We start from the raw sequence: 15582 nt of genomic DNA on the forward strand, positions 1-15582 counted from the left end.
TAGTTTTCCTAGTTCATACCTCATCACCTATTATTTCACCTTTATCTGAGTCACAGGGACATACAAACCCTAAGACATGAGCGTACCCTAAATCGTCCTGAAATATACTGCTTGTTGTCAACCCAGTGAAAGAAAGGCTGGAATTGGCAGCGTCCTGCTGATGCCCTGTGACCACACTCACATCTCCTCCAGCAACCACCTGTGCACAGGAGAAAGACAAAGAGAAAACACATACTCATGTGGCTAGGGAGACATCAATAATTCTTCTTCAAAAAGAGCACTCGGATTAAAACATGTATTTTACTGTCCATTTAATCATTTCTGTTAACATAATATACAACTAAAGAAAATTTCACATGGTCCAGAGGCCTCTTTAATTGACAGTACAAATATTCTACTGATTCAATTTTACCAAATTTTCTGATGCTTTTCAAACACGCTCTCTTAGGCAATTAATTTTTAAAGATCTTTAGAATATAAGCCAGTCACTCACATCACTTAAAATTCTAACAATTGATCATTTACTACTAAAATCGTGTATTTTTTTCCCTTAGATAAATAGCGTGAAACAATAAATGCATCAGAATAAATGTGGCAGAATGTGTTTTCTTACAGACTTTCTTGGAACTCTCAATGCAATCATTTATGTGCAAATGAAATATTAAATAATAGCAGGATATTTAAGCATTTTTACTGCTTTAACATCAAAGCTCATGTGTCCTCAAGCTACCCATATTCTGAATAGTGCGTGGGATAAAAATCCTACCTGCATCTCAACGGAGCCAGAGGCATTTTTCAGTAAGTTAACTGCTTGGGTGTGAGTCATCCCCTCAGTGGACGTGCCACAGATAGTAACAATCCTATCCCCAACCTGCAAGGGAAAGAACCATCTGCTAAGGCAGCCATGGAGAGAGTGACACTGACACCTGAACAACCATTTCCTTCTCTGCCTTGCACATCACAATATACTGTTATCAGCAATGGAAATCTACCCAAGGAAACCATTTATGCCAAGAAGCAGCAACCATAAAAAGAAGCTGCACATTGAAGATTGAGCTCTATAGCCTTTAGGAGAAAGGGGAAAATCATTCTTCCCTTATCTTCATTTTTCTTTGGTAAGACATTGCTTCCAATTAAATGAATACAATATCTGATGTCATTTGGAAACCAGAATTTCTCTGGACATCATTATTATACACATTAGATGTGACTCTATGACAGGGATGTGCAAACGGTGGTCCAAAGGCTAAGTCTCTGGCTCACTGATGATTTTGGTTAATAAAATTTGCTTGGAAGACAGCTATGCTTATTTACTGGCTTTCACTGCACAGAGTTGAGTAGCTGTAACAGAAACCTGTATGACCCACAAAGCCTAAAATATTCACAATTTGGTTCATCACCGAAAAGTTTTCTGACCCCTATGCTACGTGTAACAATCAACTTTTAAGTGTTGGTCATAAATTTAAATATCATAGGAGATTGAACCATTCCCAATTTAGAGACTATTTTAACTAAGAGGTGGTTATATTTCGAGACCCCCTCATGTGTCAATTGACACATGAGGCCATACAAGATATTACTTTACACTTTAAATGGAATATTCACATGATTTTGCAACTGAACAGCTAGCATAAAGTTCTACATTTGGATAATCCCTCAACTTTGAAGAAAGTTTTGTATAGTTTTCAACAATTTAAGTCACATTTATATTGAACTTCTGCAAAATTGATAAACTAATCCAACATAAATGATAAATTTTGAATTTAATAAAGTTAAATAGGCATCTAAACCAATGAAATGTGTAAGGAAAAAATTTTCACCTCATACTGGTATTCATAAACACTTTCTGTTATCTTTTAACTTTTTCCACAGAGTTTCAAACAGGTAAAAAATATTACGAAACAACAGTAAACAACAGTAGGGGGGAGGGAGGTGGTAGATGAGGGTAAAAGGGATCAAATATATGGTGATGAAAGGAGAACTGACCTCTGGGAGGTGAACACACAATGTGATATATAGAGGATGTATTATAGAATTGTATACCAGAAACCTACGTAACTTTACTAACAATTGTCACCCCAATAAACTTTAATTAAAAATAAATAAACACACAACAGTAAATCTTCCCATTTAATTTACTTGCAAATTTGCATGCAATAGCAAATTCTACTCTCTTTTAATTTTCTTCATCTTTCATTCAAAGCAAGTCCTGCTGTGACTGGGTTACCTGGTTGAAAAGCAGATATACATTTAAAATTGCCTGCAATAGGTGGCCAGATTCAGAGGGATTATCAAAACTCTTGCCAAATTTGCTAGGGATACCAGGGCTATTAGTAAAACTTACTCTGAGTTTCTGGGTCTGAGCTGCAACACCATTCGGGTGCATCATTGCAATAAATATAGGAACATCACCAAGTGGGCTGCCCACTCCTCCAGCAATGCTGATTCCCAGTGAGTCACCAGGCCCCTGTCATGGAAGAGAGAATATTTTGGTCAATGTGATATTTTTAATTGACTTTTGGTTCCTTTGGCACAATATTCTATAGTTTACTCCGATTCTCTAGGTGTGAGGGTGGAAAGTGAACCTCAAGAAAATCGCATTACTTTACGTGACAAAGGTCCTTAGTGAGATTTAGGAAAATAAGCGTCTGTTCAGGAAGTAAAAGAAATCGCACATAGTAAGTGAAAATTGTGTTGTGGGGCTGACGAAAAGAAGTTAAACTGATGAAGTGAAAAGGGCACCATATCTGGAATCAGAGACTTGCGTTCAAAGCCAGGAACCCACACTTACAAACTCTGGGACCTGGACCAAGTCTGCTCCTCTCAGTGAATCACTAGATCGTCACTGACAAAGTGGAAAGGACACTACCTCTCACAAAGGGCTGCAGGAAACATTCAATGAGACAGTGATGGATAGCACAGAGTGTCTCATGAATGTTCAGCACATGGTAAAGGCTCAATACATCATAGTTGCTTTTATTTCTCTCTTGGGCATGGCTGTCAAGGAAATCTGTTTCAGGAGAACAGGGAATATCTGTTGAAGGCAAAGGCCCACTTATGAGACGTATGAGAAGTGAGAGCTGGGCATTCTACTGTATGGAGTGAGCTGCTGCCATGTTTGGCAATACAAAATATGCCAACACTGATTTTTCAAACAAGGTACTACCGTCAGGAAATTCAGCAAAGACTGCATTGTGCTATTTCGACTGTGTAGAATACGTAATTTTTCAGATGGTACTACTGAAAAAGTAAGACAGCTACCAGGAAAATACACATACAGATGCCTCTGAAGTCTAGAAAGCTTGCATTGTTTTCTTCCCCCCCAAGTTACCTTTTTTATTTCAAGTGTTCTTAATCCCTGTATTTCAGATGCCACTATAAAGGTAAAAAGGGGATAATATGGTTATTAAGGCATTTTTTTTATGTCCATTTAGATTTTAGTCAATGTCTAGAGCCTGATGGGACTAAGTGAGACACTCTTTTTTTTTTTTTAAAGGGTTTTCAAAGTTGCTAGAACACGTGATTAAATTTGTCTCACATAGAACTCTTTATTTCTCCAGTTGGAAAAATGCACACACCATCCCATTTCTCCCCTCTTATTTTAAGCATTGATTATATAACTGTATAATCTACTTTGCGTGAATCAAGGACAGAATGTGTTTTGGATAGAAAGACAAATGTGCACAGCTGAGAAGAATAAAGTCAAGGGTGCGTTAAAAAAAAAAAAATCATGGTCTTAAGTGCCTAAATTTCTAGACTATTAGTCATATTGCAAACAGAGAATGCCATATGGTGAGTTTCTTAAATTTGAACAACTTTCAACGAATGCTTCAAGCCAAAAAACCCTCTGTATCATGACTTCATGTAATTAAAACACAGGAAAATCACATTAATTTTCTCAATCAAAATTTTTGCAATCCTCATAGACAAAGAAGGCTTCACTTAATGACATCTTCTGATTTATTGGTGCTACGTTAAATGCAGAAAGGAAGTAAAAATCAACTACACTAACTGGCTTAGTAAGAAACAAACTACAGACTCCTGATTCTAATGTTTCGTAGGTCTTGTAGGGTAAACAGCAAAAAGGAAAAGCTGCCATGTTGTTCAGAATTTTTGCCAATGCACATCTTTGCACCTGTATTAGGATATGGAATAATTTTGGAGGAAAGAGAGCTCAGAAGTAAATTTAAAAAGGAAAGGAAATCTGTGTTAATGGCCAAAATTTAAACCAGTAAATCATGTTTAAAATATCAAACCATTCTTACATGCATTCTTTGAGCTAGTTTCCAGTGACTCAGATGTACTGGATCCAGAAAGTGGAAAAGTGAACGATGACAGGCTGCCTTCACTCATCTACAAATATATAACAATTATTTTAGAAAGTTTGGAACTAATAATGGCCCCTCTGTAGCATTTATTTCAGAATTCAATTCTTTTAATCTAGAGAGAAATACCTGTTAAGTAACACTGGCATTTGATAATTTGATGGACAATTAAAACGGTTTCTACTGATTTTTTTCTTTTGAAGAAAGAATTTGCCTAGTGACCTAAATCAATTGAAGCTAAAAGGATGAATGAAACTGATTCCAACCTACCTAAACTTCTAGTGGAGTTTCATAATCTCATTCAAGCTAATCTTCTCTAAATTTAAACCGATGTCATACATAGATGGAGACTTAAAATCCGCAGAATTAGGGCCAGTCAACATGAAACATGAAACTGACGGTAGTCATTAAGGGGTAAGGGGTCTTTAAGCACAGATTGATGACAACGTGGCTTCTATCATCGGAAGACAAGACTGAGGCGAGGGACCTGCCAACGGACGTGAACTACATAACACCGTACACATGGTGGCGAGCATCTGCAGTTCACCTATAAGGGATTTTTTTATAACCAACATGAATATTGATTGATAAGTGTTTGTTATAAAATACTTCAAAAATACATTATCTTGGTAGGCATTCATATATTAATCGGTTATCTTTTGAGATTATGGAAAAAATAATCATGTCAGGAAAGAAATGAGGTTCCTTAGAATACTTGCAAACTACTCAAGAGCTATACAGTGGTACCTCGGTTTCCCCATAGAAACTAATGCAAAATGGACTAATCTGTTCCAGACCTTTAAAATCAACCCCGAAAATGGCAAATTAAGCATGAATTTTACTATCTAATGATACCATGAATCCATAAAATTTACAGCATTCGTAAACCAGAATGTTTGTCAACAGAGACGTTCGAAAACTGAGGTACCACTGTACTTTGCTTACCTGTCCAGTTTCAGCTCTCGCTCTTCCGTTTCAATCTCCACACCCCCCTCTCCCAAGCTGCCAGAGGGCTAGGCTGTGTCCATGACTCTGATGGACCTACAGCCAAAGCCAACTTTGAGTTCCCTTTGGCATGTGGACTGCATCACCCCCATGAATCCCACAGCTATGTACCTGGCTACTTTGAGAAGGCCGCCTCTCTGAATGGAAGGAACCAGCTTTGATTCTTCCGACTTCCAAGGTCACAGTACCTAGGGAACACTGGGGGAGCGGTTGTTTTATGGAAATGTTTCAATAAAATGCTACAGCAATCTTTAGAAGCATATTTTACTCTTCAGGACTTAGTTTTTGAAAGGCATGTTTCTTTTGGAATTTCCATAGGCAAGGATAGCTCCAATGCTTTGTAGAAAGAGGCTTTTCTAAAACATTAAAACTAGTCAAAATGACAACAAAAAGCACCTGCAACAACCAAGTGTCTGTCTTATGACCTCATACTTTTACATGGAGATTTTTTTTTTTTTTTCTGCCAAGGTAATGAGAAATTAAGAACTGAGCAATTATCTCAGGAAACACTGATTTAGATTGGCCAAATGAACTAAATAATTCTGGTCTAAAAACAAAACCAATAAAATAACTTGTTTTGCTCTTAATAGTAGAGGTACTCGGACAATTGGGTAAACTCTCTATATTTACACTGTACCTACATATACCTATTCTATGATACTTAAATAAGCCATACTGCTATAAACACAAAACAAGAATTAAAGACAATTTCCCTGTGGCCCTTTACAGCAAGTGCATTTCATCACAGGCATGCAAAAATGCTGTATATAGTCTCATGTGGAAAGAGGTGTTTGCGATCCTGGGTTTTTGCAGTCAGAAACACTGGTTTAAATTAGGCTATGTGAGCTTAGTAGATGTCTACTTTGATAAGTCTTTTATGCTGCACTTTTAAAATGGAGCCCATTATAGGTTGCTGTGATAAGATAATCCACATATAATACTTATGACAGTGTCTAATGCAAAACAGTATTTACATAAATATTGGGCACTGATATTATTACACTGCTTCTGAAAGGGTTTTCAAGGGATGTGTTCCTCTTAAACACGTTAATCATGGATCAAAAAAGTTTTGAAAAGTCAAAACTTTACCTAGAATATCCATAAGTGGTTTTTGTTTGTTTGTTTGTTTGTTTTGGGGGACCAGGAACTTATCGAAACCTTCTTGAATCTATTTATATTTCCAGCTTACATAACTGGAGAGCTTAACAAATTCCATATATTAAGTATTCACTGTGTAAAGTCATAACTCTTTCATCTACCTACAACATATCCCTTTTAAACTTCAAGGATATCTATTAAAATTTTTTAAAGATAATTTTTGTTATAAAAGCAATTCATCCTCAAAAGAAAATTTTGTAAAATAAAGTAAAAAAAGAAAGAAAACAAAGGATTCCATAGTTCTAATAATTACCTCATACTGTTAAGACTTACAAGATTTTATTTTATAGTTGTTTCTACACTGTACATACAATTTTGTCTCCCATTCTCTGCTGATGTGTCTTCATATTAATTAATAATTATCCTGAACATGATTTTACAGATACATTTGCCATGCACCTTTGCTGTATTTACCAAACTTTGCATGGTTATGCCAACTGTATTGCTTCCAGTTTTTCTATTATTACAAATACCACTGCAATGAACCTTATGTGCATGAAGTTTTTTGTGTATTGAAGATTATCACTGAAATATGGTCTTTTTCTTATATCTTATTTGGGAAAACATTTTAAATACAGAATAGTCAGTACTTATTTTACTGTGATAGCTTGATGTTAAATTCTCTTTCTTCTATACGATGGCACATACTTATTTTTGGCAATTGATTTTTACCTTTAGCAAAGCAGCAACAGCTTCCTGTGTGGCATTACGGACGTCTTCTCCATTCACCATTAATATCTGGTCTCCCTGCATCAGTCTTCCATCAGCATCTGCAATTCCTCCTTTGACAATGTCTGACACAAAAACTCCAGTGTCATTTCTGCAAACATAGTTTTGAATTTCAATATTATACTTTTCTCAACTGTAACGTAATGCTTAAGGAAAAGCTAACATTTTTAAACTGAAAATTTTACTTCTAATTTTATGACTTTAAAAGTTTTGTTTTCAAAACAATACTATGGCAGCATTAGAAATAATTTTGGAGATAAATAGCTTATGCCATAATATTTCATAGATCAAACATGTCTTTCATAAGCATATTCGTTCAACAATTATATGCTGTGTGTAGAAGAGGCTACTATCATAATCACTTTATGGCTCACACAGCTACTGAATGGCAAACATGGGACTTACGAGTCCGTGTAAGGGTGCTAAATCTATTGTTCTTGCTGTACCATAATGAAGCCTTAAACAGCTATTAACCTGTAGCCATACAAATATGTTGCTATTATCATCAACATCAACATTATTGAAAATGAGTAACAAATGTATATCTCAAACTGAAACCATTTGTTACCCAAAACTTAAGTACCACTGCTGTGATATCTTTTAAATCAAATCATTATGTATCTAACTTTCGTATAAGACAGATTTATCAAAATGAACAAATACTAATTTTATTCCAGTCTTTCACTCCCCAAACCATAAATAAACCAGTAACTTCTTGTTAAGATAAAGATAACTGTAAGTAGAAATGTTTAGTGAAAGCTGATTACCTCACTGTTCTTGTCAAGGTCATGACCTCAAACAAGCCATTTCACTGTCTGCTCCTCTGCTTTCCCATATATCTGTTCATATTACTTATATATAAATATTTAAATAAATTAGGTACTGAATTTATGTATATCACCAATCTACCACCCCAGTGTCTCACTTTATGCTTTCTGTTCCCTTTTGATGGCAAACTCTTGTTCATGCTGATCCTTCTCCCTAGAATATCCTCTACCTCCTTTAACAGACCAAGTATCACTTATCACTTTTAGCTTCAGCTCAGGTACCTCTTTTTAAAGAAGTTTTCCTATCTACTTTACTTAAATAGTGTCACTTTGTCCCATTCTCCTCTGCTTCCATGGATTCTTCCACAATACGTTTCTGTCCCTCATGAGAATTTAAGATTCCTTTGTTGCAAGAATATATTTAATTCTCATTTACCAAACTGTGAGTTTTCTGAGGTCAGGAACTATGTCTTATTTAACTCTATTCCCCAGAACCTAAGGTATCTCCAGGCACACAGCAGATACTTAAAAATACCAAATGGCTTTTTGTCTAGTACCTTCGAAATCCTCCAAAATACTGACTGAAAATTTTCAAAACAAATCTCTTTTGATGTTCCTCTGTGAGTGGGCTGGCAATAGCTACCTATAGAACATTAGCAGTTGATAACGAATCTACAACTACTACTACTCTTTAGAAGAATTTAAATTCAAACCTCTCCAAAAGGTCACTGGGGTTGCCCTCTTCGGTCTTACCTTTTACCAACAATACTTAATCCCAGGCCTTTTCCCGGCTTCTTCTGCAGCTCAATAGTGAGGGTGTCACACACGTCCTCCTCTTTGTATGGGGCCTCATCTCTGTAGAGCGTCAGGCGCACTCTTTGTGGTGTTTGTCTCAGGACATTTATTGCTTCATCATGTGTGGCCTTTCTCAAGTCAATTCCATTCACCTTTACAGAAATGGGACACAGACTGTGAGGAATCAGGTGAGCTAAGGAAAGTGAAGAAAAGTGGGGTGAGGGGGAGGAGTTGGAGGAAAGTGAGAGGGGAGGGGAAGGAAAGAGGGAGAAAAGGAAAAAGAAACACACAAACTCACAAAGACCACCCTCACCAGAGTAGTCTTTTTTCTGTTTACTGTAAAGGTCAAATACACATCATTCTTTACCTCTAAAATCTGATCTCCAGCCCAGAGTCTTCCATCTTTACATGCTGCTCCTTCTTCATAAACTTCGTGGATAATAATGGCACCCTAAGGACCCAGACAAAATACACCCATGCTTTATCCCATTTTCCCTAGGAATGGTGAACAGCAATGGAGTCAGAACACTATACTTTTACGGACAGCGATAAGGTTTATACACTCACTGGATCCATATGTGAGTCATATATCAAAATTCAAAGAAAAGTGTAACAACTTTCTAAAAGGCTCAAAGAAGCTCATACTTCTTTCCAATGATTGAAAAGCTTTAAGAAAAAAATTGTAAAATATATAAATCTCACACACATATATAATAGATATACATTACCTTTCCTACCCATATGAAATGATTAGATTTTAAAAGCATTTTTGACATTTAGAAAATTTTGCCTATAAATTATCCAATTTTTCAGACTCCTTTCAATCTGGGTCTAACCCAACTACATCTAGTCTGTAAAAAGGAAATTAAAATACGGCAAGGACTGGTGAACTGATAGAATATTTTGAACCTAAAGGTCTCAATCACAAGTGTAACAGAATTTTGAGTCATCACTGACTTACTCAAAATGAAAATCCCAATACCCAATTAAATATTTGCCTTACCAATTAAAATAACATGAATGACACATTTTGGAAGCCTTTATGTTTCATTTACTAAAACTAACAGAAATATCTCCAACAAAGATCTCTCAGGGATCACTGAAGGGGCTGCCTGTGTCTCTGAAGCATCTCTGGGTGTGTCCTCACCAGCAGGGTGTCGGATCCCCCAACAATGCTCAGGCCCAGCCCCGTTCGCCCTTTGGAAATCTCAATTGTTGTTTCACAGCCTGGGATAATGGGGCAGGTTGCAGGATCAGAAGCAAAGATCGCTGGTGTTGATGATCTGCTTGTACCTAAAAGTATGTTAAAAATGAAATACAAATTAAAAAATGATAGAAGGCATATACAATAAACTCATCACACTGGTTGCCTTTGGGAGATGGGGCGGGGAGATGGACTCAACTGTGGACAAAGAAGTCTTGAACTTCACCTTCACCTTTTAGTTACCTTTTCAACTACCAAACAAGTATGATTAACTCACCAGTGTTAATTTAGGGTGGTAGGCACAAAGTTACCTGTTAAATTATTTTCTGTACTGCCGTATTCTGTATTTTTTAAGTTGCCAGACATACTATGTTTAAAGGAATGAAAGCAGAAAGTTGAGTTGAACTTCTAGTTTCATTTTGATATTCTACATTTCACTGGAGCCAAACAAACTTCTTACAAAATCATGATCTGTAAAGCTCAAAACTTAGTTGTGTGGTGGGATCTAAAACATATTCAGGGAAGACCGCAATACACAAAAAATATCAACAATTTTGGTGATGGCACCTGCCTCTCGGGACTTTTTATGTTTTTGTCTTGGTTTTCCTTTTTTTCTTATCTTAAAGCATCCTTCTTATGTAATCAAATCTGAGCATTATGCAACTGGACTTCATATCTGAGTTTACAAGATGTCAAGTGAGACTCACTTGCAGGTTTTTTCCTTGATGTTTTATAAATTCAGATATAACATATTGGTACATATGTGCTCAGAATTGAATAGAAAATAATAGATTATGAGACAAGGTAAACATAAGTTCACACCTTGTTTTATTAGAGTCTTCATATCATATGTTTTATGATATACCAAAAAACATACAGCAAATAGCGTATTTTGGAAAAGCTGAGACACTTAGTAAAGTAGCTTTAGACATGATGGTCTCTGCTTAGAAAATCAGAGACAGACTATTTTTTTGCTCCTGAAATGGTAAGAGCAGGTGTATGAGATTTTCTTTTATGCTACATTTTCATTTAGCATTTCATATTTTTACAGACAATGCTATTTAAGGATCAATATAACATTGGAAATGAAAAAATTTCCATACAATTTTTTTTAACAATTCAGTGAACTACCCAGTCTTTCTAAATAAAAAAATCACTTTCATCAGATATGCAGTAGTTTAAGACTTTGTCCAACTGTATTACAAATGTTTTAAACTGCTGTTTCCTTAAAAACCTGTCAAAAGAACTGAATGTTGCAGTTTGGATGCCAAAAGAGATTTCTTTTTTCCCCCAGAAGAAAAGCCAGTATGTTTAAGTACTTTTTTTTTTTAATGTTCAAAAGCTTAAAACGTATTGTTTTATTTAACACCAGTCTAATTTTTCTCAAAAAGTAACCTGAAGGAGTCATTTGCATCAAGGTACTAGAATGGCATTTTAATGATACATGGAAGTGTTATCCCATGGTCCACATTTTATTTACTTTGATAGGATCTACTATTACACCCAAATGACAGAACTCAGATCAACTACTTTATATTGCGATGTATATTATTGCGATGACTGACATTTTTAAGAGTTTTTTTTTGTAGTGTCAAGCAGTGTTGTTTCCACTGGTGAAGTGGTATCACTGTATTCAATTTCCATTGTATCCATTTAGTATATTGAGCCTCACAGAAGTTAAATTACTTGCTCAGTATAAAACAGGAATGTACAAAATGATGTTTCTAACTCATTAATCAGATACCTGGAATCATAGGTACCCCTAGCAAAAGATCCTTGGAGAGGAAAGAGTACACTCTCTTACTTTAGAGATGCAGAAGTTGAGGCCCAGAGAGGGTGAATGATTTCCTCAGGCCCTAAGGCCGATCAATATACAGCACACAGGTCATCTGCCCAGTGGTCACTACTCCTTCTCTTTACACCATCTTTTCACCAAGGAGTGCCTTCACTATGGCTTTTCAAACACTGAGCTCCAGGCAGGCAGCTACCTCCCAAGTAGAGACCTGCTGCTGAGTCTGAGTGTGCCAGACACGCAGGATGTGCTCTTACTTCGGATGGGCTCCGGTTCCGGGGAGCCAGATGGTGGGACCATTGGAGACTGGGAGCTGTTCTTCTTTTCTCCACTGGCTGTACCTGCTGCTGAATCAAGAGCCTGGGAATCTGGATTCGCAGCATGAATGGTAAGCTTCACTGTTGTTTTTGCTGTTTTCAAAAGGCTAATAAACTGTCAGGGGGTTGGTGTGGAGGGGAAACAAAATTTAAAGGCAAATTAACAGACTTACACAAATAAGTCTCTACTACAGTTGGAAAATAAAACTATCTATGGTTTAGAGAAGAATCAGAGGCAAATTCTTTCTTTCTCAGGACTTGAGGGGTCAAGAAAGGATGGCTGTAGTTTCTTTCTACGATCTCCAATTGCCTGATATTAAGGCAAAAGTTAATTTCTACTATAAGCCTAGTTTTGTCCTTATTCTTCCTCATATAAATATTGGGTTTTCAACTTTTTACACTTCCAATTAGTGTCGTCCAATTCTCTGGATCTCTACAACCTTAGAAGATATATGGGGTATCTTACCTACTTCCTGATTCTACAGAGAATCTAAAGCAGCTTATACATTTTTAATAGAATGGAAAACACTTATGTTAAAAGCAGGATAAGGAAAACTATTCAACAGAAGAATCAAGTTAAATGGAAAGTAAGAATGTAGACATATGAGTTGAAGTATCCAATCTATACAATTATTAAAAATTTATGAAAAAAACTGATTTAAGCTTCTTGCTGACAAGTGTAGAAATGGAAACATTTACACACTAAATCTCATAAGCTCACCTTTTTTTCTAGCACTGATGTATGAAAGGCCTGAAATGACACTCCTAAGTATTATGATCACTTTTGAGGAGGAGGAAACTCAGGTACAAAGAACTGTTAACCCCATTAAAAGTTACACATTTAATAACTGAGTCCTAAAATCTGCTTAGTAAACGATACACAGTACATAGTGGATATTTATGGCAGCAAACATTCATAAAAAAGTATTACTTTGGTCTTAACACTAAGTTAATCTTTGTTTAGAAGTTTCATTTTCCTAAGGGAAAATGGAAATAATATTTATGAAAAATGCCCACTGAACACTGAATTTACCAGGCAACAGAAAATAGCTCAACATCACCTTGATTAGATAATAGAAAATAAAAATTGAAGAACTTCCAAATAATCCCTTCTCTTCCTTAGAAGAGATATCTGTGTAATTATAGTGACATAGCTCTAATTCCCTACCATCGATCTCCCTCTCTCTCTCTCTCTCTCTCTCTCTCTCTCTCTCTCTCTCTCTCTCTCACACACACACACACACACACTCACTCACACGCATACGCACACTGACACTTTAGCCATGGCCAAGGATGATTCACAGTACCATTTGCTTTCTTTGGAAAACTTACCTTTTCAACAGGATAGCCAACAACAACTTCATCGTCAACAGCCAAGATCTGATCTCCAACTTTGAGGCGTCCATCCTATATGGAAACATGGAAGATTTTGAGTGATTATGCAGAAATAACTTCCTTCTCCTCCACATCTGACAGGGAGAGGGGTAAAGCCTCACCTTGGCTGCTACCCCGTGCTCTGTTAGACTCTTTATGACGACACCATTGAGTGTATCTTCTTCACTAATAGCAATGCCCAAACCCCCTTGATCCTAGAGAAATAAAAACGAGAACACTCAGAAAATCCGAAAGAGATTACATTTATCCAAATGGAAAGATATAAGGCCATAACTTCTGAATGTCATCTTCTACCCAAGGGCTAGAAAAACACGACTGTTCTAATGTCCACTATTAGACAATTTTTTTCAGCAAACTTTCAAATTTTGTTTGATGGAATTTGATGGAATAAATTCTCCATCAAATATTCAAATATTTTCACTCCTCCCATGTATCTATCTCTAGTATCTTTAGCATATACCAAGGGTGCCAAAAAAATGAAAATGTATACAAGTGGACACTTTGGTCAATGTTGCTCAAGCAGTAGTTCGCCGTAACCAGAAGTGTCTGGGTGCTGATGGTAACCACTTTGAGCACCTCTTGTAATTGCAGAAGTCAAACACGACTTGTATTCATCTTTTATTATCGGTATATATTGAGTATTACAATTTTAATACAGTTTTCCTTTCTTAAAATGTGTATACATTTTTTGGCACCTTCTGTATATCCAGTTAATATCTCTACCAACTTTAGCAACATAGCCAGAGAACAAAAGTGCATTCAATAATCCCATGAACACACAACATCTGAGAATGTAGCTGTGTGTAACTGCCTGCGGCATTCAAAATCAAAGCGCCTCCTGCTTCCTTTTCTGGACTACAGTTTAGGAATAACAACCAAGATTGGCCCCTCCACCCCTTTTGGCGCCCTTCTTCCTGCAGCAGACAGACTGAAGTTACTGCTGCATGCTCTGTCCTTTCTGGGGCTGAATACACTGAGGTCTTTCTCCAGAGACTTGTGTTTTGATCTGGTGCAGAGTGAAAATGCTCTCAACTCTGAGCCCAAGGACCTGCCCTGAAAATCTGCCAAGTCTAGAGAGCTACACCTACTTTGTTTATATTTTCCACATTTTCTTTTATCAAAACCAAATGTTCAGTAATACTGACTTTTACCTTTCTTTAACGTTTACATTCATAATATTAAAATAGGGTTTTGAACATTTTCGTTCTGGTTACAGATAGCAACCTTTTCCATTATAGTTCCCATCTAGGGAAATGTAAAGCAAGAGAAAAAAGGGAATCTAATCTCGTCATGGCTCTTCTGAAACATTTACATGAGAGTCAAGCTTGCCATCGGGCAGTTAGGATCATGATCATGACATTGATGTTAAAGATGATCAGCATTGTGGCTTTTCTGAGGTAGATTGTTAATGCTTGACGACTTTCAGACTTCACTGTGCATCTCTATACCACCACTCTTTCCAGGCAATCAGGTATGTGTGTAAGACAAAACTGTACTTTTAGGGGGAGTAGAGCTTGGTTCTAATTGACTTTCTGTCTAACTTTAACATCTCTAAACCTCAATTTTCTTACCTTAAAAAAAGGAATAATAATACTTGCCCAACAACGAGGTTGCTATAAGAATCAAGTGTAATAAGAAAGAGCTTGAAAGCTTCATGCATTATACAAAGGTGTTATTAGACATACATTTCTTCCACTAATAACTCCACAGGATATAATCAAATCTACTAAACCTCGACCCCTGATCTAGTAGCCAAAGAATCAGGCTTAATGAATAGAAGGTGAGTGTACTACCAAACTCACAAAATACCATTGTCAATGCCAAATGTAAATAATTTAGTTATCCTCTATTTGGGAATTTCCGCACTAATGGTCTTTCCTATTATTACAAAGAAACATTTGTTCAAATAAGTAATACTATACATCAACATTGATTGCATGTACTCAATTCTGAGATTTGATTCTATTATTGTCTATTCACTTAACTGTAGTCAGGAAAGTACTTTACTAGTACAGTGGGCATTGGCTGGTTGTTTACTTAACATCCATTCTCATCTTTCTCCTTTATACAAACTCATAGATTTTTGTTAGAATCT

General features: G+C 36.4%; 1 protein-coding gene across 15 annotated transcripts in view; it reads right to left on the minus strand.

The window, feature by feature from the left end:
• The window catches only part of MPDZ (multiple PDZ domain crumbs cell polarity complex component), a 154516-nt gene that overhangs the window by 4809 nt on the left and 134125 nt on the right, over positions 1–15582 (minus strand). For all 15 annotated transcript variants that reach the window (XM_074330403.2, XM_074330401.2, XM_074330394.2 and 12 more), the window contains 13 exons: positions 13589–13681; positions 13425–13499; positions 12033–12207; positions 9927–10072; positions 9147–9230; positions 8738–8931; positions 7161–7308; positions 5442–5528; positions 4266–4353; positions 3332–3375; positions 2345–2467; positions 767–871; positions 87–199 (listed from right to left, as the gene is read on the minus strand). In XM_074330403.2, the coding sequence (XP_074186504.2) occupies positions 87–199; positions 767–871; positions 2345–2467; positions 3332–3375; positions 4266–4353; positions 5442–5528; positions 7161–7308; positions 8738–8931; positions 9147–9230; positions 9927–10072; positions 12033–12207; positions 13425–13499; positions 13589–13681 (1475 nt within the window). The remainder of the gene's footprint in view (positions 1–86; positions 200–766; positions 872–2344; positions 2468–3331; positions 3376–4265; positions 4354–5441; positions 5529–7160; positions 7309–8737; positions 8932–9146; positions 9231–9926; positions 10073–12032; positions 12208–13424; positions 13500–13588; positions 13682–15582) is intronic.

Source organism: Rhinolophus sinicus, chromosome 16 (assembly GCF_057876585.1).
Source record: "Rhinolophus sinicus isolate RSI-liver-muscle chromosome 16, RSI-T2T, whole genome shotgun sequence".
NCBI classification, from domain to species: domain Eukaryota; kingdom Metazoa; phylum Chordata; class Mammalia; order Chiroptera; family Rhinolophidae; genus Rhinolophus; species Rhinolophus sinicus.